Source organism: Hyla sarda, chromosome 8 (genome assembly GCF_029499605.1).
Source record: "Hyla sarda isolate aHylSar1 chromosome 8, aHylSar1.hap1, whole genome shotgun sequence".
Lineage (NCBI taxonomy): Eukaryota > Metazoa > Chordata > Amphibia > Anura > Hylidae > Hyla > Hyla sarda.
The window spans coordinates 133,773,149-133,795,165 of NC_079196.1; the positions used below are offsets into that span (position 1 = coordinate 133,773,149).

At 43.7% G+C, this 22,017-nt stretch overlaps 1 protein-coding gene across 1 annotated transcript in view; it reads left to right on the forward strand.

Moving 5' to 3' along the window:
• LOC130284872 (glutaminase kidney isoform, mitochondrial-like) overlaps window positions 1-22,017 on the forward strand; it is a 1,293,621-nt gene that overhangs the window by 1,229,319 nt on the left and 42,285 nt on the right. The window contains exons 15-17 of the mRNA XM_056535756.1: window positions 4,233-4,294; window positions 9,251-9,327; window positions 10,384-10,447. Of these exons, the coding sequence (XP_056391731.1) occupies window positions 4,233-4,294; window positions 9,251-9,327; window positions 10,384-10,447 (203 nt within the window). The remainder of the gene's footprint in view (window positions 1-4,232; window positions 4,295-9,250; window positions 9,328-10,383; window positions 10,448-22,017) is intronic.

Genomic DNA, 22,017 nt, shown 5'->3' on the forward strand with positions numbered 1-22,017 from the left:
CCTCAAAGTATTCAAAGTTACATTCAAAAGGTTTGTTAACCCTTTAGGTGTTTCACAGGAATAGCAGCAAATTGAAGGAGAAAATAAAAAATCTTCATTTTTTACACTGGCATGTTCTTGTAGACCCAATTTTTGAATTTTTACAAGGGGTAAAAGGAGAGAAATCTTCCTAAAATGTGTAACCCAATTTCTCTCGAGTAAGGAAATACCTCATATGTGTATGTCAAGTGTTCGGCGGGCGCACTAGAGGGCTCAGAAGGGAAGGAGCGACAGTGGGATTTTGGAGAGTCAGTTTTTCTGAAATGGTTTTTGGGGGGCAGGTCACATTTAAGCCCCTATGGTGCCAGAACAGGAAAAAAAACACATGGCATACTATTTTGGAAATGACACCCCTCAAGGAACGTAACAAGGGGTGCAGTGAGCCTTAACACCCCACAGGTGTTTGACGACTTTTTGTTAAAGTTTGATTTGTAAATTATTTTTTTTTCACAAAAATGCTAGTTTTCCCTCAAATTTTTACAAGGGGTAATAGGAGAGAATGCCCCCCAAAATGTGTAACCCCATCTCTTCTGAGTATGTAAATACCCCATAAGTGGATGTCAAGTGCTCTGCTGGCGCACTACAATGCTCAGAAGTGGAGGAGCGCCATTGAGCTTTTGGAAAGAAAATATGTTTGGAATGGAAGTCAGGGGCCATGTGCGTTTACAAAGCCCCCCGTGGTGCCAGAGCAGTGGATCCCCCACATGTGACCCCATTTTGGAAACTACTCCCCTCTCAGAATTTAATAAGGGGTGCAGTGAGTATTTACACCCCACTGGCGTTTGACAGATCTTTGGAACAGTGGGCTGTGCAAATGAAAAATAAAATTTTTCATTTTCACGGACCACTGTTCCAAAAATCTGTCAGACACTTGTGGGGCATAAATGCTCACTGTACCCCTTATTCCATTACATGAGGGTTGTAGTTTCCAAAATGGGGGCACTATGTCCATTGTTCTGTCACTATGGGGGCTTTGTAAACACACGTGGTCTTCAATTCTGGACAAATTTTCTCCTCAAAAGCCCAATGGCGCTCCTTCTCTTCTGAGCATTGTACTGCACCCGCAGAGCACTTTACGTCCCCACATGGGGTATGTTCTTACTCAGAAGAAATGAGGGTTACAAATTTTGGGGGGCTTTTTTTTCCTATTTTTCCTTGTGAAAATGAAAAATTTAGGGTAACACCAGCATTTTAGTGAAAACATAATTTTTTTCATTTTTCCATCCAACTTTGAAGAATTTTCATCAAACACCTGTGGGGTGTCTCACTACACCCCTTGTTACTTTCCGTGAGGGGTGTAGTTTCCAAAATGGGGTCACATGTGGGTATTTCCTTTTTTGCGTTTATGTCAGAACCACTGTAAAATCAGCCACCCCTGTGCAAATCACCAATTTAGGCCTCAAATGTACATAGTGCACTCTCACTCCAGAGCCTTATTGTGCGCCCGCACAGCATTTTACGCCCACATGTGGGGTATTTCCTTACTCAGGAGAAATTGCATTACAAATTTTGGGGGTCTTTTTTCCCTTTTACCGCTTGTGAAAATAGAAAGTATGGGGCAACACCAGCATGTTAGTGTAATTTTTTTTTTTTTTTTTTTACACTGACAGGCCCCCAACTTTTCCTTTTCATAAGGGGTAAAAGAAGAAAAAGCCCCCCAAAATGTGTAGTGCAATTTCTCCCAAGTACGGAAATACTCTATATGTTGCCCTAAACTGTTTCCTTGAAATACGACAGGGCTCCGAAGAGTGAGAGCACCATGCGCATTTGAGGACTAAATTAGGGATTGCATAGGGGTGGACATAGGGGTATTTTATGCCAGTGATTCCCAAACAGGGTGCCTCTAGCTGTTGCTAAACTCCCAACATGCCTGGACAGTCAGTGGCTGTCTGGAAATGCTGGGAGTTCTTGTTTTGCAACAGCTGGAGGCTCTGTTTTGGAAACAATATGGTTTTCATTTTTATTGGTGGCGACAGTGTAAGGGGGTGTATATGTAGTGTTTTACCCTTTATTATGTGTTAGTGTAGTGTGGTGTAGTGTAATGTTTTTAGGGTACACTTGCACTGGCGGAAGTTTACAGTGAGTTTCTCTCTAGGAGTGTGCGCTGCCGCGAAAAATTTGCCGCAGCTCAAACTTCAAGCAGGAAACTTACTTAAAACTCGCCCCTGTGAATGTACCCTGTACATTCACATGGAGGGCAAACCTCCAGCTGTGTCAAAACTACAACTCCCAGCATGTACTGACAGACCGTGCATGCTGGGAGTTGTACTTTTGCAACAGCTGGAGGCACACTGGTTGGAAAACCTTCAGTTAGGTTCTGTTACCTAACTCAGTATTTTCCAACCAGTGATCTCCAAACTGTGACCCTCCAGCTTTGCAAATCCCAGCATGCCAAAACAGCTGTATGGGCATTCTGGGAGTTGTAGTTTTGCAACATCTGGAGGGCTACGTGTAGAGACCACTGTATAGTGGTCTCAAACTGTAGCCCTCCAGATTTTGCTAGGCAACTCACCGGCTTCCGTAGGATCCAGGGAGCCAGCCGCACGACATCGCCGCCCACCGATCACCGCAGCCGATCGCCGCCAGCAGCCTCCGCCAATGGGTAAGTGGACTTCGGCGCTGGTCCTCTGTTGGTTTCCCCGTTCTGCCCCGCCTATTGTGGGTGGGCAGTATGAGGAAACCGAAAGTTAACCCCCCCGCCCCCGATCTGCTATTGGTCATCGCTTCTAGACGACCAATATCAGGGATAGGAGGGGTGGCACCCCTGCCACCTCACTCCTATCACTTCAGGGGGCTCGTGGGTGTCTGGGACAACCCCGATCCCCCTTATTTTCCGGGGCTTCCGGTCATCATAGACCCGTATGACCCGGAATCGCGCAAATCGTCGACATTTACGCGGGGTACCTGCTGATCGATATCCGCAGTCACCCCAGTCGGGTCCCTGCGCGGCGGGGATAGAAATTCCCATGGGCGTGCATTTACGTCCTGGGTCCTTAAATACCAGGGTGTCAGAACATAAGCGTACGCCCTGGGTCCTTAACTGGTTAATAAGAACGGGCCCTGATGTGTGATGTAGAGCCAGGAGCACGGGCCCCTTTATATTTATATTTCTCCTGACCCCTGACTGCAGTACTGCCTTAATTGTTGCCCTCTATGCAACACCTCTCATTTTACTTTAGATCAGGAAAAAAGGGCACTTTCAGGAGGGGATTTAACAGGACATGGACACAAGCACCCTTTCTAGTCAACCTTTGCAGGTCTCTTCCAGGGATGATGGCGACAATCACTTCACAGGTCAGGGCAGAGCAGGAATGCCGGAGCCTGGCTCCAGCTCCAGGGATGATTCTGGCATACACGTTATGTCACTGGGCAGAGCAGGGACACTGGCTCTGTCTCCATACATAGAATGTTGACTTGACATCAGGAGCTGAGAAGGGTAAGTGTAACGTCTGTTTCTGGCCAAACACAAAGAGTTAAATGACTCTAGTTGTGCTGGAGCTGCTTGGAGCTCACCTGTGTGGTCTGGGTGTGGTTCTCAGCTCTGCTACCTATCAGGAAGGTGTATCCCTGATCACTTGCCTATATAAGCTAGGAGCAGTGATCAGTTCATTGTCTTGGAAAGGTTATACCTTAGCTGACGCCGCCTGCTTACTGGATACCTGCCTGATTATTGATCTTTAGCTTTTCCCTTGACTCTTCTCTTGCTCTGCGTTCCTGTACTTTGCTATTTCCTGGTGCCGACTTTGGCCAGACTGACATTGATTTGACCATGTGTCCTAGTGTAATTCTGTTAGTTTGTGTGCCTCCAGCTGTTTCCCGACCTCTACTGTTTTTTTTATTTTATTATTTTTACAACTCTGCCCTGGCACTTAGCAGGGAGGGTTTGTCATCGTGGTTGTCGATCTGTCACTTATGGTGGATAGGCAAAAGGTAGCGACAGTGGCTGTTGGTGAGTTAGGGATTCACTGTTCCCTGCCCATACATGACAGTAAGACAAAAACTGTCATCCAAAGTTAATGACATGTATTTGCATCTTAACCTCAAATTTTCCTAAATATTGTTTTTGCATATTCTTTTGTATTTTTTGTTTTTGGTAAAAATAAATATGAGTATTTTTTTTCCCAAAGTGAAATGTTCCACTTTTTGCCCATATTTGTTATACTTAAAAAGATCTTTGTTTTATTTTCTCTTAGGTGAAATCTGTGATAAATCTTCTGTTTGCTGCATATACTGGAGATGTATCTGCTCTGAGAAGGTAAACAATCAAATTAACCTAACTTACATTGAATATTATCTGTTTCACTCTACATATTTTAATGAAAAGCCACATTCTAACTTTAGGCAAAGCTATTTTACTGGGCAATTCAAATAAAATACAACAAAGACAAACAATTATTTAAAAGAAAAAAAAAACTACCACAAGAGGACATAGTTTTAAATTAGAGAGGCAAAGGTTTAAAACTAATATCAGGAACTATTACTTTACCGAGAGAGAAAAGTGGATACATGAAATAGCCTTCCTGTAAAAGTGGTAGCTGCAAAGACAGTGAACAAGTTTAAAGGGGTATTCCAGGTAAAAACTTTTTTTTTAAATATATATCAACTGGCTCCGGAAAGTTAAACAGATTTGTAAATTACTTCTATTAAAAAATCTTAATCCTTTCAATAGTTATTAGCTTCTGAAGTTTTCTGTCTAACTGCTCAATGATGATGTCACGTCCCGAGAGCTGTAAATGATGGGAGAATATCCCCATAGGAACTGCACAGCTCCCGGGACGTGAGTCATCAGAGAGCAGTTAGACAGAAAACAACAACTCAACTTCAGAAGCTAATAACTATTGGAAGGATTAAGATTTTTTTAATCGAAGTAATTTACAAATCTGTCTCTTTCCGGACCCAGTTGATATATAAAAAAAGGTTTTGGCCTGGAATACCCCTTTAAGCACGCATGGATAGGCATAGGCATTGATAGTATTCAGAATATTAGGCAGACTTGATGGAACAAATGGTTCTTATCTGCCAATACATTCTATTTTTCTATGGCTCTGTAATGCAAAATGATGCTGTAAACTATAAATACAATCAGGTTGTAGAGTTGAAGCAATCGCGCAGGGTCGTAGCATAAAGGCAGTACAGACATAGAGAGCAATGCACAACAAAAAAGGGAAAAAAATACACGACTTTAGTTAGACTCACCGCAGTCGACTGGCACTCGGGAGGAAGTAGAACAGTAGTCTGGAACACGAGAGGTCATAGATCTGCTGGAAATGTGTGGCAGATGATGCGGGCTGTGCCAGGGAGTGGAGTCTAAGGTGTCTTCACCAGAGTCCGCCGCAAAGCAGATGGTCTTGCTGTGGCAGGCGGCACCTGGGTTGCTACCTCTGGCACGATTCCACCACACAGGCGGCTGAGGTGATGAGAGGTACTGACCTATCTGCGCCATCGTCCAACCTCTCGCAGGTCTGACCCGGGGGGGGGGGGGGTTGGGGGTGGCAGGAGCAGTACCAGCTCCGTCAGCAGCAGCCTGAGACTACAGTCGTTGATGAGTAGCTTTCTTCAACCACATAGTCAAGTAACTCATCAGCAGCAGGTAGACCCTGAGCAGGACCTGAACCAGCAGGTGGTGGCATACCTTGACATGACCCTGCCAACCCCATGGAAAAGCTGTCCTGCCTGGCCAGTAGTGTGCCATAAGTATTTAGTGCAGCGGGGGCCATAGTAACGAGAACTCGCCTGTCCACCAAAAATGTGGAGAGACTGACTTTTGCCAAGATGAATCAAGCTTGGATCAGCCAGGATTTTCACCCACCAATGCCTGATTCATCAGAGTAGATTAACCATGGTGCCACGCCAACACTTTACAAATATGGATACAGCTAAAAATATTTAAAGGGGTTATCCAGGAAAAAATTTTTTTTTATATATCAACTGGCTCCAGAAAGTTAAACAGATTTGTAAATTACTTCTATTAAAAAAATCTAAATCCTTTCAGTACTTATGAGCTGCTGAAGTTGAGTTGTTCTTTTCTGTCTAAGTGCTCTCTGATGACACCTGTCTCGGGAACTGTCCAGAGTAGAAGCAAATCCCCATAGCAAAACCTCTTCTACTTTGATCAGTTGCTGTGACAAGCAGAGTTGCCAGACAGAAAAGAAAAACTCAACTCAGCTGATAATTATTAGAAGGATTAAGATTTTTTAATAGAAGTAATTTACAAATCTGTCTAAAGGAAAACTGTCAGCTTTCTCCCCCTGCACTAACCAGCGGCACTGGCTGGTAGTGCGGGGGACGCTGATCAGTTTTATTCTTACCGTGCCCGGATTGGCTGCGCCTTTCGGCTGTAATCTTCTATTTCCGGTATATGCAAATGAGGTGCTAACTGCCACCGGTCGGGCTAACTTGCACTCTGACGTCAGTGCCATTGGCCAAAGCGCCGCCCAGCTCATTCCTCCCCTCCCTCCACCTCTTCTCCCCGCTCTGTAATGAAGATAGAGGGGAGGAATATTGATGAGCTGGGCAGCGCTGCGGCCAGCGGCACTGATGTCTGAGTGCCAGTTAGCACCTCATTTGCATATACCGAAAATAGAAGATTACGTTCAAACGGCGTGGCGGATCCGGGCACGGTAAGGATCAAACTGATCAGCGTCCCCCGCACTACCAGCCAGTACCGCTTGTTAGTGCGGGGGGGGGGAGAAAGCTGACAGTTTTCCTTTAACTTTCTGGAGCCAGTTGATATAAAAATAATTTTTTTCCTGGAATACCCCTTTAAGGTGTTGCTCCCCAGTTACAGAAACTCCTCCGTATCAGACCACAAGTAAGTATTGAGGATATGCATTAGCTAAAACTTAACTTTTCTTAGGATAAAATATATGGACCTAAACATTTTTTGAAGAAAAAAAAAAAGGTGTGCAAAAAACACCATGTACCACCTACACCCTCGAGTATGGTCCATTGTAATAGGTGGGGGTAAAAACTGACCATGTAAGGCCCTACTCTCACCCCATTAATTCCCTTCTTGGCAAGTGTTACTCGCCTTTTTAGTTCAAAAAATGTTTGGGTCCATATATTTTATCCTAAGAATATTATTAAAGGTTAAGTTTTACCTAATGCATATGCTTAATACTTACTTGTACACACCAACGCTTTTGACAAAAGAGGCCATTTTCTTCTGCCTACCTGCCTCAGCTACTATTCTAATCCTGCCACCCGCCTGATGCCACACATCTGGTGCCAAGTGCTCCTTCTTTCACCCACCCTCGTCATCGGGTACTGGTATTGTCAGGACTCCTGATGCTGCTGATGCCACCTCCAGGCTGTGTCATTCTGCCACCTTATGTTCTCCTAATGCTGACGCCACCTCCAGGATGTGTCATTCTGCCACCATATGGCCTCCTCATGCTGATGCCACCTCCAGGCTGTGTCATTCTGCCACCATATGTTCTCCTCATGCTGATGCCACCTCCAGGCTGTGTCATTCTGCCACCATATGTTCTCCTCATGCTGATGCCACCTCCAGGCTGTGCCATTCTGCCACTATATGGTCTCCTCATGTTGCCGCCACCTGCAGGCTGTGTCATTCTGCCACCATAAGTTCTCCTCATGCTGATGCGACCTTCAGGCTGTGTCATTCTGCCACCATATGTTCTCCCATGCTGATGCCACCTCCAGGCTGTTTCATTCTGCCACCATATGTTCTCCCCACCTACAGGCTGTGTCATTCTGCCACTCCAATGGGTCCTCAAAAAAGGATTTAAAGATTGCTCATTGCAATTACCAGGCTCTCTCATTGTGCTGCCATGTGATCTCCTCATTCTGCTGGCACATTAAACTTGTGAATCTATTCAAAATCTTCAATTTAACTTAAAAAAAATCTATGTAATCTTCTCAATTGTGAGGCCCTGTGGTCGTCGTTATATATTGCCTCTGGAATTACCACAAGAATCCAATAAAACAGGTTGGAGCAATAAAAATGAACCATAACTGATTAAATAAAACATTTGCAGTTTCACACATAGTTTCACAGTCAGGGGGTTGGGGGGCACTGAGAGGCATGGGGCTGGAACAGGTGGTACTTCGCCTCGTGGCAGACCGCCAGTTCGATGCTGACCAGAATAGGTCCTCAAAAAAACGGATTTAAAAAAATTAAAATAAATTTACATTAAATTATATAAATATATAAAAAAAATCTCTTAATTCTCCAATTGTGACACCATATGATCTCCTGACACTTCTTCCACAACCAGAAGCTCTGCGGCAGTGATTCTAATAGCGACGCCTGTAATCTGCATGTCATAATGAATAACAGTATTAGTTCACTAACCCAGCACACTCCCTATGCGTATTACTGGAAAGCAAAGTGTTCTACACCCCTATTGAGGCTCTCTGTTGCCCAGAACTAGCCGTTTTTAATAGCGATTTGACACAATTTTTTATTCGGATCGAAACAAATGATTTTGAAATATTTGGCGAATCGGCCAAATCTAATTTTTCAAAAATTCGCTTATCTCTAATGCCAGCATTTTCTTCCTAAAATTCACAAATCCCTCTCTCACCCCCTGGATGCCCCATCATCTTGTACCAGAAATTTATCCCACTTTATTGATCTATACTTACAGGATTATGTCACCAAACACTGGTGGAGTTATTTGCGAGATTCCACACAATTAAATCTATCAATGATTCTCTGGGAATTTTTGGGTGATGTTACTGTCATCTACACCAATATCCAACATGATGTCTGTCTAAAATGTGTCCGGCAATATCTAGCTTTAGATTTAAATCCTAATGCTGTCCAAAAGGATTTTCTAATAAAAGAATTGCGTTTCATGCTTGAAAAGAATTTTTCCTCAATCATAAAAAGATTTTGAACTTATGGAATAAAGTACTTAGTTCTTTTATGAAGTTCTATGGTCCTATTCATTTGTAACAAGTCAAAGGAAAAGTGGCAGTGATAAAAAAATAATAATAATTCACGTGGATCATCTCTGTTTCTGTTTATTTGCATTGTTTGCCACAGAGTGTCCTGCCAGATGCTGCAGCAACTGACCATCATGCTGACTACACTGAGTCTATGTGCTATTCAGGGTGTTGTGCACTCAGCACAACATCTGGTAATCTTAAACGCTATTTTTTTCCCCCTTTTTGAATTATTAGGGATCTGAATGTTCTGCAAGAAATAGATCTTAAAATTAACAGATTCTCTTTTGTTTACTAGATTTGCCCTATCAGCAATGGATATGGAACAACGTGACTATGATTCTCGTACAGCTTTGCATGTAGCAGCTGCAGAAGGTATTTTATCTTTAATTTATACTGTATCTTTTAGGACACATATAGGAACAAATTTTAAAAGTGTAAATATGACATTAGTTCTTTTCAGAGGTTTGATATATGTAGAGATGAACTTTCAAAGTGGTTGGTGGTCGAAAAGTGGAAACCGGCAACTAAAGGGTTAAGTTGCACTGCAGTGCAAGCACAATTTAAAACATATCACCTGGATTACACTGGTCTCACTCCTGTGACCCACTGTTATCCTAAGGGGATCCCTTGGGGAGAGCGCCCATAAACTAGTGTGTTCCCAAAAAAGGGAGCCTCCAGCTGTTGATAAATTACAACCCACATAAGTCTCGCTTGTTGCTAAACTACGACTTCTATCATTACCATACAGATACCTTTTGGTTGTCTGGTAATGATGCAAATTGCAGTTAAGCAAGAGCGAGCCTCCAGCTGTTGCTAAATCACAACTCCCATACTTTCCAGACAAACTTAGTTAAAGTTAAATTCCAGGAAAAAAAATGTTTATTTATTTATATTTTTTTTTTTATATATATATCAACTGGCTCCAGAAAGTTAAACAGATTTGTAAATTACTTCTATATAAAAATCTTAATCCTTTCAGTACTTATGAGCTTCTGAAGTTAAGGTTGTTCTTTTCTGTCTAAGTGCTCTCTCAAGGCCGAAAAAAAACGCCAAAGTCTTGACAAGAGGTCGTTTTTTAAAAACTGCCAAGGAGCCCAAAAACGCCAAAAGGATTAAAAAAATGCCAAACTGAAAAACGCCAAGTGGATTTGGCATTTTGCAGTTTACTATTGACTTGCAGCTAACATCTGGCCGCAGCGTTTTTTCACAAAAAAACGCCATGCGGCAGAATGGGCGTTTTTATTGGCGTTTTTGTAAAAAAAAAAAAAAAAAACAAGTGGAAACCTAGCCTCAGAGTGCTGAATGTAAGAGGATGGGAACGAAAAAGCTATTCAGACTTAACCAGGGTAGTTAAATTTAGGGAGTTGACTGAATCTTTTTTCCCGGGTAAAAGAAATCACTTTTTTTTTCTTATATTTTAAAATGCAGGGCATGTAGAAGTTGTGCGTTTTCTTCTAGAGGCATGCAAAGTTAACCCTTTTCCAAAAGACAGGTGAGTTTTACAATATAGTTTCTATACAGAAATAACTATTTCTATGTTTTTTTCTGTGTAATTCTATTTCATGTTACTTGTGGAATATTAGCCATTTTGCCTGAAAAACATGTTAAAAAATTAGCAAGCATTTGAAAACTGCACAGATTTACTATAAAACCACTTGGTGGAGTAAATTTCAACCACACTTCATCAACTACTTTTATTTTATTTTTTTCAACTAGTGCCAGAACGTTAAACAGATTTGTAAAATACTTCTACAAAAAAAGAACCTTCCAGTACTTATCAGCTGCTGTATGCTACACAGGAAGTTGTTTTCTTTTTAAATTTCTTATCTGTCTGACCACAAGTGCTCTCTGCTGACACCTCTGTTTGTCTCTGAACTGTAAAGAGCAGGATAGGTTTGCTATGGGGATTTGCTCTTGCTCTTAACAGTTCCTGAGACAGACAGAGGTGTCAGCAGGGAGTACTGTGGTCAGACAGAAAATAAATTTAAAAAGAAAAGAACTTCCTCTGCAGCATACAGCAGCTGATATGTACTGGAAGGATAAGACTTTTTAATAGAAGTAATTTACAAATCTGTTTATTGTAGTACCCATTTAACCTAAATATAAGTATTTTTGTGTTTAATATCTGTCACTAGCTAGACATATTGGCACTCAGAGATCCAATGGATTTTAAAATAGGTGAATGATGAAAATGAGGGGAATGATTGAAAAGCTTAACCCCTTAAGAAAGGACCAATTTTTTACCATATTGACCAGGCTCTTTTTTTAACCCCTTAAGGACCGGGGTTTTTTCCGTTTTTGCATTTTCGTTTTTTGCTCCTTGCCTTTAAAAAATCATAACTCTTTCAATTTTGCACCTAAAAATCCATATGATGGCTTATTTTTTGCGCCACCAATTCTACTTTGTAATGACGTCAGTCATTTTGCCCAAAAATCTACGGTGAAACGGGAAAAAAAATTATTGTGCGACAAAATTGAAAAAAAAACGCTGTTTTGTAAATTTGGGGGCTTCCGTTTCTACGTAGTACATTTTTCGGTAAAAATGACACCTTATCTTTATTCTGTAGGTCCATACGATTAAAATGTTACCCTACTTATATAGGTTTGATTTTGTCGGACTTCTGGAAAAAATCATAACTACATGCAGGAAAATTAATACGTTTAAAATTGTCATCTTCTGACCCCTATAACTTTTTTTATTTTTCCGTGTATGGGGCGGTATGAGGGCTCATTTTTTGCGCCATGATCTGAAGTTTTTAACGGTACCATTTTTGCATTGATAGGACTTATTGATCGTTTTTTATTCATTTTTTTAAATGATATAAAAAGTGACCAAAAATGCACTATTTTGGACTTTGGAATTTTTTTGCGCACACGCCATTGACCGAGCGGTTTAATTAATGATATATTTTTATAATTCGGACATTTCCACACGCGGTGATACCATATATGTTTATTTTTATTTACACTGTTTTTTTTTTTATTGGAAAAGGGGGGTGATTCAAACTTTTAAAAAGGGAGGAGTTAAATGATCTTTATTCACTTTTTTTTTTCACTTTTTTTTTTTTTGCAGTGTTATAGGTCCCATAGGGACCTATAACACTGCACACACTGATCTTCATCATTGATCACTGGTTTCTCATAAGAAACCAGTGATCAACGATTCTGCCGCATGACTGCTCATGCCCTGATTTCAGGCACTGAGCAGTCATTCGGCGATCGGACAGCGAGGAGGCAGGTAGGGGCCCTCCCGCTGTCCTGTAAGCTGTTCGGGATGCCGCGGCTATCCCGAACAGCCCAACTGAGCTAGCCGGCAACTTTCACTTTTAGCCGCGCGGCTCAGCTCTGAGCGCGCGGCTAAAGGGTTAATAGTGCTAAAGGGTTAATAGAGTTATATCAGGAGAGCAGGACCAAGGACGTACCGGTACGTCCTTGGTCCTTAAGGGGTTAAAATTTGACATGTGTCTCTTTAAATGGTAATAACTTTAGAATGCTTTTTCTGAGTGGAGCGATTCTAAGATTGTTTTTTCATGACATATTGTACTTTATATAAGTGGTGCATTTTTGTTGACATGCAGTATTTTTTGTGAAAAACTCCTAAATATTGTGAAAAACTGGAAAATGTATGTCGTTTAAAGAAAATTTTTTATGTTGTTCACTGTGCGGTAAAAGTGATGTTATATTTATTCTGTGGGTCGGTACGAGTTTAGTGATACCCATTTTATATAGCTTTTTGTGTTCTTTTTCCTTTTCTGAGCAAAATATTTTTTGTGTTATCATCTTCCGACAGCCGTAACTTTTTTATCTGACACCATTGAATGAGGGCTTATTTTTTGGGGGGAGAGCTTTACTTTTTATTGGTATCATTTTTGCATACATGCTACCTTTTTGATCTTTTTTTATTTGCTGCGATCGTCCTGTCTATTGCAGAGATGTGGAGTGGCTTTCTCCTGCGCTCGCATCTCTGCACTATACTCCGTCCGGCCACTCATTCATATTTCCCTCTGAGAGCGGTGATTGGCTGCAACCATCCGGCCAATCCCCACCCCGGGGTCGGAAAATATGAATGAGTGATGTTCTATTCACATCACTGGCCGGAGTACAAAGCAGAGATGTGAGCAATGTATAGAGCCGCTCCGCATCTCTACTATATTATGGACGATCGCATCGGGTGTCACGTATGACACCCGGGGTGATATGTCTATTAGTACAGGTACTACTACTCCCATCATGGAACTGTCTGTTCCATGCTGGGAATAGTAGTACTACCTAAAAAAAAGAAAAAAAAATAGTGAAACACACACACACTTTATTAAAAATTAATTCAAATTTTGTTATAAAATTTTTCCATCACTACTGCATTTTTTTTTTTTTTTTTTTTGTACCCAACAAATTTTGGGTACCAAAAATAACTGCCAAGGTGCAATTTCCACACAAATGAAAAAACACCAGACGCAGGAAATGGCACTGCCGTTCTTGCGTTTTTTTTCAAACCAAAAAACAAGGTAGAAACTTAGCCTTATTGGGAAAGGGGCATTTATTTTAGGAGGTGACAACAGTGACAGACAAATGAAAATGAAGGGGAGCAGCGTCTCCACATAGGGGAGGTCATGTTGGGGGGGGGGGGGGGGGCAGGGACCAGATCACGAGTCACAACTCCCTGCCCCGGAAACCAGCTGAAGGCATGTGAGGAAATTTGAACAGGGGCAGAGGAACGCCAACAGGTCTGCATATTCCACAGACTCTCAGAATTCCATCCATGGTTGCCATGTCCAGTAGAACCTATCATGAGACTCATGGGAAAAGATGTCCCATTCTCCATACACATCAGGTCATTCATCTTGGACACCCAATAAGCCAGAGACGGAGCAGCCGACTCTTACCAGAGTAGGGGATGCATGCTCTGGCTGACATGACCATGAACTGCAAAAGAGGTCAGTTATAGACTTTACCTGGAGATCTTGCAGTTATTGAGAAGAAATAGCGCAGGTGTAAGAGCCATCGTCAGTCTATTCTTGACCTAAAAGTCTGCAAGACACCTTCCCAAAAGGAGGCAAGGGAAGGGCAGGAGTAAAATGTGTGCAAAAAGGAACTTGCAGCTGGGCCACACCGCCAACAGGTAGGATCTACGTGAGGCCAGATAACATGAAGTCAAGTAAGAACTCTGTACCATCTGGAGAGAATTTCGTATCCAGCTTCCTGGAAGCGAGAGGTAATCAAAGATTGATGGACCAGCGAAAATAACTTGGACCTTTGCTCCAGAGTCAAAGAAATCTGAACATCAGATTCACATTTAGCCTGATCTGGGGGAGAGATCAGCAATGAGTATGGCACAGATAATGTGCGTCTCGGGGGGCCTACCTCTGGGAAAATAGTTTCAAATGATGTGAGTTGGGACCAGAATGCAGAGGGTGGTAATAGAGTATTTAGGAAATGTCTTAGTTGGGCAATCCTCCACGGTCCCAGTGGGCATGGTTTCACCAGGGACGCCAAGGAAGAGCTGGTCAGCCAGGGAAAATCATATTGAAAATGGCATACCCTAAATTTACCAACAGAAGTCCAGGCACAATAAACATTGACCTCCAGCTTTAATGGTTTCAAAAAGGCATATATTTAAATATGGCACTTAATATCCTCACCTATAAGAAGATGGCTGCCAGATCATGTGACCTCTGACCTTTATGTTACAAAACATTAAACACAATAGACCACTCTACCATTGTGCAAAGAAAGCTAAGTTTTTGTTCAACAGTGTACACAAATAAAATTGTGCATTAATATTGATGCTATCTAAATGTTATCGGCATACGATGGCCATAGAGATTATGCAAATAAACCATCTTTAACAAACTTGATAGAGGAGGTAGTCTTGGAATTGTGTGCCAAAAACTGAATTATTCTAACAAACGGTTTCAGAGAATCTTGACAACAGTGTAACCGAATACAACAATTTATAGCTTTAGCGGTTGCAGAGAAGAAGATTTTTGAATATTGTGCAAAATTGGCACAAAAACCAAGATGACTGAACTTTTTGTCACACAAGATTATGCACAGCTCACTGGTCTATAATGGTCCACTACTGTGCAAAGTCGCGTTGGAGTTACCGCGCAGCATATATAAGCATTTGAATTTTGTGGCAAAATAATGATAAAAATAATCTGAGCAATAACATGAGGTATCCTATGCAACTTTTCATATAGAAGTTAGCAAGGCACTGCGTTTGTGCAGGAGATTTGCGTGTTGGATATGTGTCTGTGTAGCTGGGTGCTGTTGGTAGTGCTCTGATATAGAAGAATTTTCATATAGCACTTGAAGAGAAGTAAAGAAATCGGCAACTCACCATCCCAGCTGGTATAATCTTCTTTATTGAAGCATACTCACATTACAATGTAACAAAGGAAGAGGGTAGTAGGGGGATAGTGATGAGCGACCGAGCTCCTGTTTCGCACGCTGTCCGTGCTCCCTCCAGCCATGTTCCTTTGTTACATTGTAATGTGAGTATGCTTCAATAAAGAAGATTATACCAGCTGAGATGGTGAGTTGCCGATTTCTTTACTTCTCTTCAAGTATCCTATGCAACTTTGTTGCTTTAAAGGAGATTACTCATACGTGGAAGTAAAGAAAAACGTATTCCCTATCAGCAGGGAGGCTGAATGCTGGGGCCCCCCACATGCTCCTGTACGGAGCCCCAGCTCTCCCCCAGAGTGGAGCATCATGACCCCCGCCTGAAGCTGGGGCCGCCATGTCCCCTCCTTTTATCTCTATTGGAGAGCCGAAAACTGCCAAATAGGGGATACGTTTTTTGTGCGTTCAGGTATGAGACTTCTCCTTTAATAATCTGTGTAAAAACAACAGGTGTCCTATGCAACTTTGTTGCTTGGCCATTTAATAATCTGAGCAATAACAATAGTTGCCCTATGCAACTTTGTTGCTTGGTCACCTAATAATCTGAACAAAAACAATAGGTGTTCTTTGCAACTTTGTTGCTTGGCCACTTAAAAAATAATAATCTGAGTAAAAACAATAGCTGGAAAAAAAGCATGCTAAGCAAGACAAATTTGCAATGTAAATGTATGGGATTCTCTTGGTCAGCCACTCGTTCTAACAATTTGTCAGGGTCTAAACATTCAGACCCAAACCGATCAAAACTTTTAACATGTCTCTAGGACATGTGAAAAGTTTTTTGAAGAAACGTATACTTTAACCCCTTCAGGACACAGGGCATACAGGTACGCCCTGATGTCCTGGAAGTTAAGGACACATGGCGTACCATTCAGCAGGCATCCCATGCAAATGCCTGAGGGGGGTCCTGAGACCAATTCAAATCGGTGATTTGCAGCGATTCCGGGCTGATTGGGTCTCTGGTACCCAGGGGCATACCTAGAGCCTTTGGCACCCGGGGCGGACCCTTTGTTTGCCCCCCCCCCCCCCCACACACAAACCCCTTAATTACACCCCCTTCCTCCCCTCCCCCCAGGGGCAAACTGACAACACTCGGGGCCCCCGGACCAAAAAAAAGGCAAGGGCCCCTGCTAGGCTCTGCAGCTCGTCAGTCTTCTGCCACGCTCCTATTCCACCCAAATCCCACACACAATAAATTAAAATGTGTGTGTATATATATATATATATATATATATATATATATATAAAGAAACACTTTAACGTAGGTAAATTTCCATGACCAATAATACTGGTATACAAGGAGTAAATATATACAACCACACAATAACTGGATAATACCGCCATACTGTACTGAATAAAACCACTATACACAGACCATTATACTATAAAGGATCTGTATACAATATAAGTGATTATATACAGGACCATATGGCGGTAGATATCAGCTGTACACAGGATGTGTATATCATATAAGTGATTACAGTTACATTTTGGGACTCACAATTACGTCTTTTCTGATCAGCGGCGTCCTCTTTCCTTTTCTTCTCCGTCCGGATAAGACCGCCATGTGGATCTCTTAACATCTGCAGGAAAAACATGTCAGACTCATTTTTTCAGTGCCCTCCTCTACACAATCTTCCCATCCATAGGCCCACAAACTGTAATAATGCCCTCCTTGGTGTCCTGCACAGTAAAAGGGCAGGTTACATAGTTACATAGTTAGTATGGTTGAAAAAAGACATACGTCCATCAAGTCCAACCAGGGAATTGAAGGGAAGGGTATAAGGGGATAAGGGAAAGGGATGTAGTTTTATAATTCTGCATAAGCATTAATGTTATTTTGTTCCAGGAATGTATCTAACCCTGTTTTAAAGCTGTTAATTGTTCCTGCTGTGACCAGTACCTGAGGTAGACCGTTCCATAAATTCACAGTCCTCACGGTAAAGAAGGCGTGTCACCCCTTTAGACTAAACCTTTTCTTCTCCAGACGAAGGGAGTGCCCCCTCGTCCTTTGGGGGGTTTAACCTGGAACAGTTTTTCTCCATATTTTTTGTATGGGCCATTTATATACTTATATACGTTTATCATATCCCCCCTTAAACGTCTCTTCTCAAGACTAAACAATTGTAACTCCTTTAATCGCTCCTCATAGCTAAGATGTTCCATGCCCCATATTAGTTTAGTCGCGCGTCTCTGCACCCTTTCCAACTCCGCAGTGTCCCTTTTATGAATAGGCGACCAAAACTGAACAGCATATTTCAGGTGAGGCCGTACCAATGCTTTATAAAGGGGGAGTATTATGTCCCTGTCCCTTGAGTCCATGCCTCTTTTGATACATGACAATATCCTGCCGGCTTTGGAAGCAGCAGCCTGACATAGTTAGTACGGTCGAAAAAAGACATATGTCCATCAAGTTCAACCAGGGAATTAAGGGGTAGGGGTGTGGCGCGATATTGGGGAAGGGATGAGATTTTATATTTCTTCATAAGCATTAATCTTATTTTGTTCCAGGAATGTATCTAATCCTGTTTTAAAGCTGTTAATTGTTCCTGCTGTGACCAGTTCCTGAGGTAGACTGTTCCATAAGTTCACAGTTCTCATGGTAAAGAAGGCGTGTCGCCCCTTGAGACTAAACTTTTTCTTCTCCAGACGGAGGGAGTGCCCCCTCGTCCTTTGGGGGGGTTTAACCTGGAACAGTTTTTCTCCATATTTTTTGTATGGGCCATTAATATACTTATATACGTTTATCATATCCCCCCTTAAACGTCTCTTCTCAAGACTAAACAATTGTAACTCCTTTAATCGCTCCTCATAGCTAAGATGTTCCATTCCCCATATTAGTTTAGTCGCGCGTCTCTGCACCCTTTCCAACTCCGCAGTGTCCCTTTTATGGACAGGTGCCCAAAACTGAACAGCATATTCCAGGTAAGGCCGTACCAATGATTTATAAAGGGGGAGTATTATGTCCCTGTCCCTTGAGTCCATGCCTCTTTTGATACATGACAATATCCTGCCGGCTTTGGAAGCAGCAGCCTGACATTGCATGCTATTCTGTAGTCTGTGATCTACAAGTACACCCAGATCCTTCTCTACCAGTGACTCTGCCAGTTTAATCCCCCCTAAGACATACGATGCATGCAGGTTATTAGTACCCAGATGCATAACTTTAGACACTTAGTCTATCCAAGTCATCTTGTAACTTATGCACATCCTCTATAGACTGTACCGTGCTACAAAGCTTGGTGTCATCTGCAAAGATAGAAACAGAGCTGTTAATACCATCCTCTATATCATTAATAAATAAATTAAACAACAGCGGGCCCAGTACTGAACCTTGGGGTACACCACTAATAACCGGGGACCAATCAGAGTACGAATCATTGACCACCACTCTCTGGGTACGATCCATGAGCCAGTGTTCAATCCAGTTACAAACTAAAATTTCCAAACCCAAAGACCTTAACTTACCTGTCAGACGTCTATGAGGGACAGTATCAAATGCTTTAGCAAAATCCAGAAACACTATATCCACAGCCATTCCTCTGTCAAGGCTTCTACTCACCTCTTCATAAAAGCAAATTAGATTGGTTTGACAACTTCTATCCTTAGTAAACCCATGCTGGCTATCACTTATAATACAATTATCCCCTATGTATTCCTGTATGTAATCCCTTATAAGTCCTTCAAACAATTTACCCACAATGCACGTTAAACTTACCGGTCTATAGTTTCCTGGGGAAGACCTAGAGCCCTTTTTGAAGATTGGCACCACATTCGCCTTGCGCCAGTCCCTTGGCACAATACCAGACACCAGAGAATCTCTAAATATCATGAACAGGGGTACAGATATTACTGAACTTACCTCTCTAAGAACTCTTGGGTGTAGTCCATCCGGTCCTGGGGAATAGCATGCAATGTCCTGGGGACATTGCATGCTTGTTACGCCGAGCGCTCCGGGTCCCCGCTCCTCCCCGGAGCGCTCACTTCTCTCTCGCTACCGCAGCGCTCCGGGCAGCTCCACTGACCCGGTGCGCTGCGATACCGTCTCCAGCCGGGATGCGATTCGCGATGCGGGTAGCGCCCGCTCGCGATGCGCACCCCGGCTCCCGTACCTGACTCGCTCTCCGTCTGTCCTGTCCCGGCGCGCGCGGCCCCGCTCCCTAGGGCGCGCGCGCGCCGGGTCTCTGCGATTTAAAGGGCCACTGCGCCGCTGATTGGCGCAGTGGTTCCAATTAGTGTGTTCACCTGTGCACTCCCTATTTATACTTCACTTCCCCTTCACTCCCTCGCCGGATCTTGTTGCCATTGTGCCAGTGAAAGCGTTTCCTTGTGTGTTCCTAGCCTGTGTTCCAGACCTCCTGCCGTTGCCCCCGACTACGATCCTTGCTGCCTGCCCCGACCTTCTGCTACGTCCGACCTTGCTTCTGTCTACTCCCTTGTACCGCGCCTATCTTCAGCAGTCAGAGAGGTTGAGCCGTTGCTAGTGGATACGACCTGGTCACTACCGCCGCAGCAAGACCATCCCGCTTTGCGGCGGGCTCTGGTGAAAACCAGTAGTGACTTAGAACCGATCCACTAGCACGGTCCACGCCAATCCCTCTCTGGCACAGAGGATCCACTACCTGCCAGCCGGCATCGTGACAATGCTATTCTGTAGTCTGTGATCTACAAGTACACCCAGATCCTTCTCTACCAGTGACTCTGCCAGTTTAATCCCCCTTAGTCGGTAGCCAGATAACCCCCTCTTTCCCATAGGTATATGCAGAGTTACACCCCCCCTTATTTCCCATAGGTATATGCAGAGCTACGCTACACCCCCCTCTTTCCCATAGGTATATGCAGAGTTACACCCCCCCTCTTTCCCATAGGTATATGCAGAGTTACACCCCCCTCCCTTCCCCATAGGTATGTGCAGAGCTACACCCCCCTCTTCCCCATAGGTATATGCAGAGCTACACCCCCATAGGTATATGCAGAGCTACACCCCCCTCTCCCTCCCTTTCCCATAGGTATATGCAGAGCGACCCCCCTCTCCCCCCCCCCCCCTTCCCTATAGGTACAGCATATGCAGAGCCCCCCCTCTCCCCCCTTCCCTATAGGTACAGTATATGCAGAGCACCCCCCCTCTCCCCCCTTCCCTATAGGTACAGTATATGCAAAGCCCCCCTCTCCCCCCTTCCCTATAGGTACAGTATATGCAGAACCCCCTCTCCCCCTTCCCTATAAGTATAGGCAGGGTATAGGGCCACCCCCCCCCCCCCCTCTTGGTACGCCACTGCTGGTACCCGATCGCTCGGAAAATAGGGATGATCAGAGCTGTCAGAGACAGCCCCGATCATACTAAAGGATAGGAGCGAGGTGACAGGGGTGCCACCTCCTCCTATCCCCTGCGATTGTCCGATCAGAACTGACCGCAGGACAGGTGCGGGGTGTGACAGTTCATTTCTCCTGCTCTGCCTGCCCCTGGAAGTCCAGGCAGAGCAGGGGAAGATGGCGGCGACAGCTGCGGGAGTCAGAGTGGCAGGGGGAACGGCGGCAGATACCTGATCACCGGCGGGGACAGGCGCAGACATCGCGGGATCGGTGCAGGCAAGTGAATCCAGCTGTGGCGGCGGTGTCAGATGCAGCAGTGAAGATCGCCGTAAAGTGATCTTCACTGCTGCTTCTAGGTGTTTCAAATCTACAACTTCCAGCATGCCCTGCCATGCTGGGAGTTGTAGTTTTGCAATATCTGGAGGGCGACAGTTTGGAGACCACTGTGCAGTGGTCTCCAATCTGTGCCCTTCTAGATATTGCAGAACTACAACTCTCAGCATGCCCAGACAGTCCAGGCATGCTGGGAGTTGTAGTTCTGTAACATATGACCCTTCAGAACTACAACTCCCAGCACGTCTGGACAGTCTCGGCATGCTGGGAGCTGTAGTTTTGCAACATCTGGAGTGCTACAGTTTGGAGACCACTATACAGTGGTCTCCAAACTGTAGCCCTCCAGATGTTGCAAAACTACAATTCAAAGCATGCCGAGACTGTCCAGGCATGCTGGGAGTTGTAGATCGGCAACCTCTGGCATGCTTGGAGTTGAAGTTTTACAACATCTGGAGGGCTACAGTTTGGACACCACTATAAAGTGGTCTCCCACTTCCAACATCCCCTTCGGCTGTCTGGGCATGCTGGGAGTTGTAGTTTTGCAACAACTGGAGGCACACTGGTTGGGAAACATTGTCTGTTACCAGACTCAGTGTTTTGCAACCAGTGTGCCTCCAGCTTTTGCAAACTACAACTCCCAACATGCACTGATAGACCATACATGCTGGGAGTTGTAGTTTTGCAACAGCTGGAGGCACACTGGTTTTGAAACACTGAGTTAAGTAACAAACTCTCATTGTTTTGCAACCAGTGTTCCTCCAGCTGTTGCATAACTACAAGCCCCAGCATGCACGGACAGCCAAAGGGCATGCTGGGAGTTGTAGTTTTGCGACAGCTGGGTACATTCATACAGGGTACATTCACACAGGCCGGGGTTTATTGTCAATTTCTCTCTGCAAGTTTGAGCTGTGGCAAATTTTCCACTGCAGCACAAACTCCCAGTGGGAAACTCACTGTATACCCCCGCCTGTGTCAATTCACCCTAAAAACACTACACTACACTGCACAAAATAA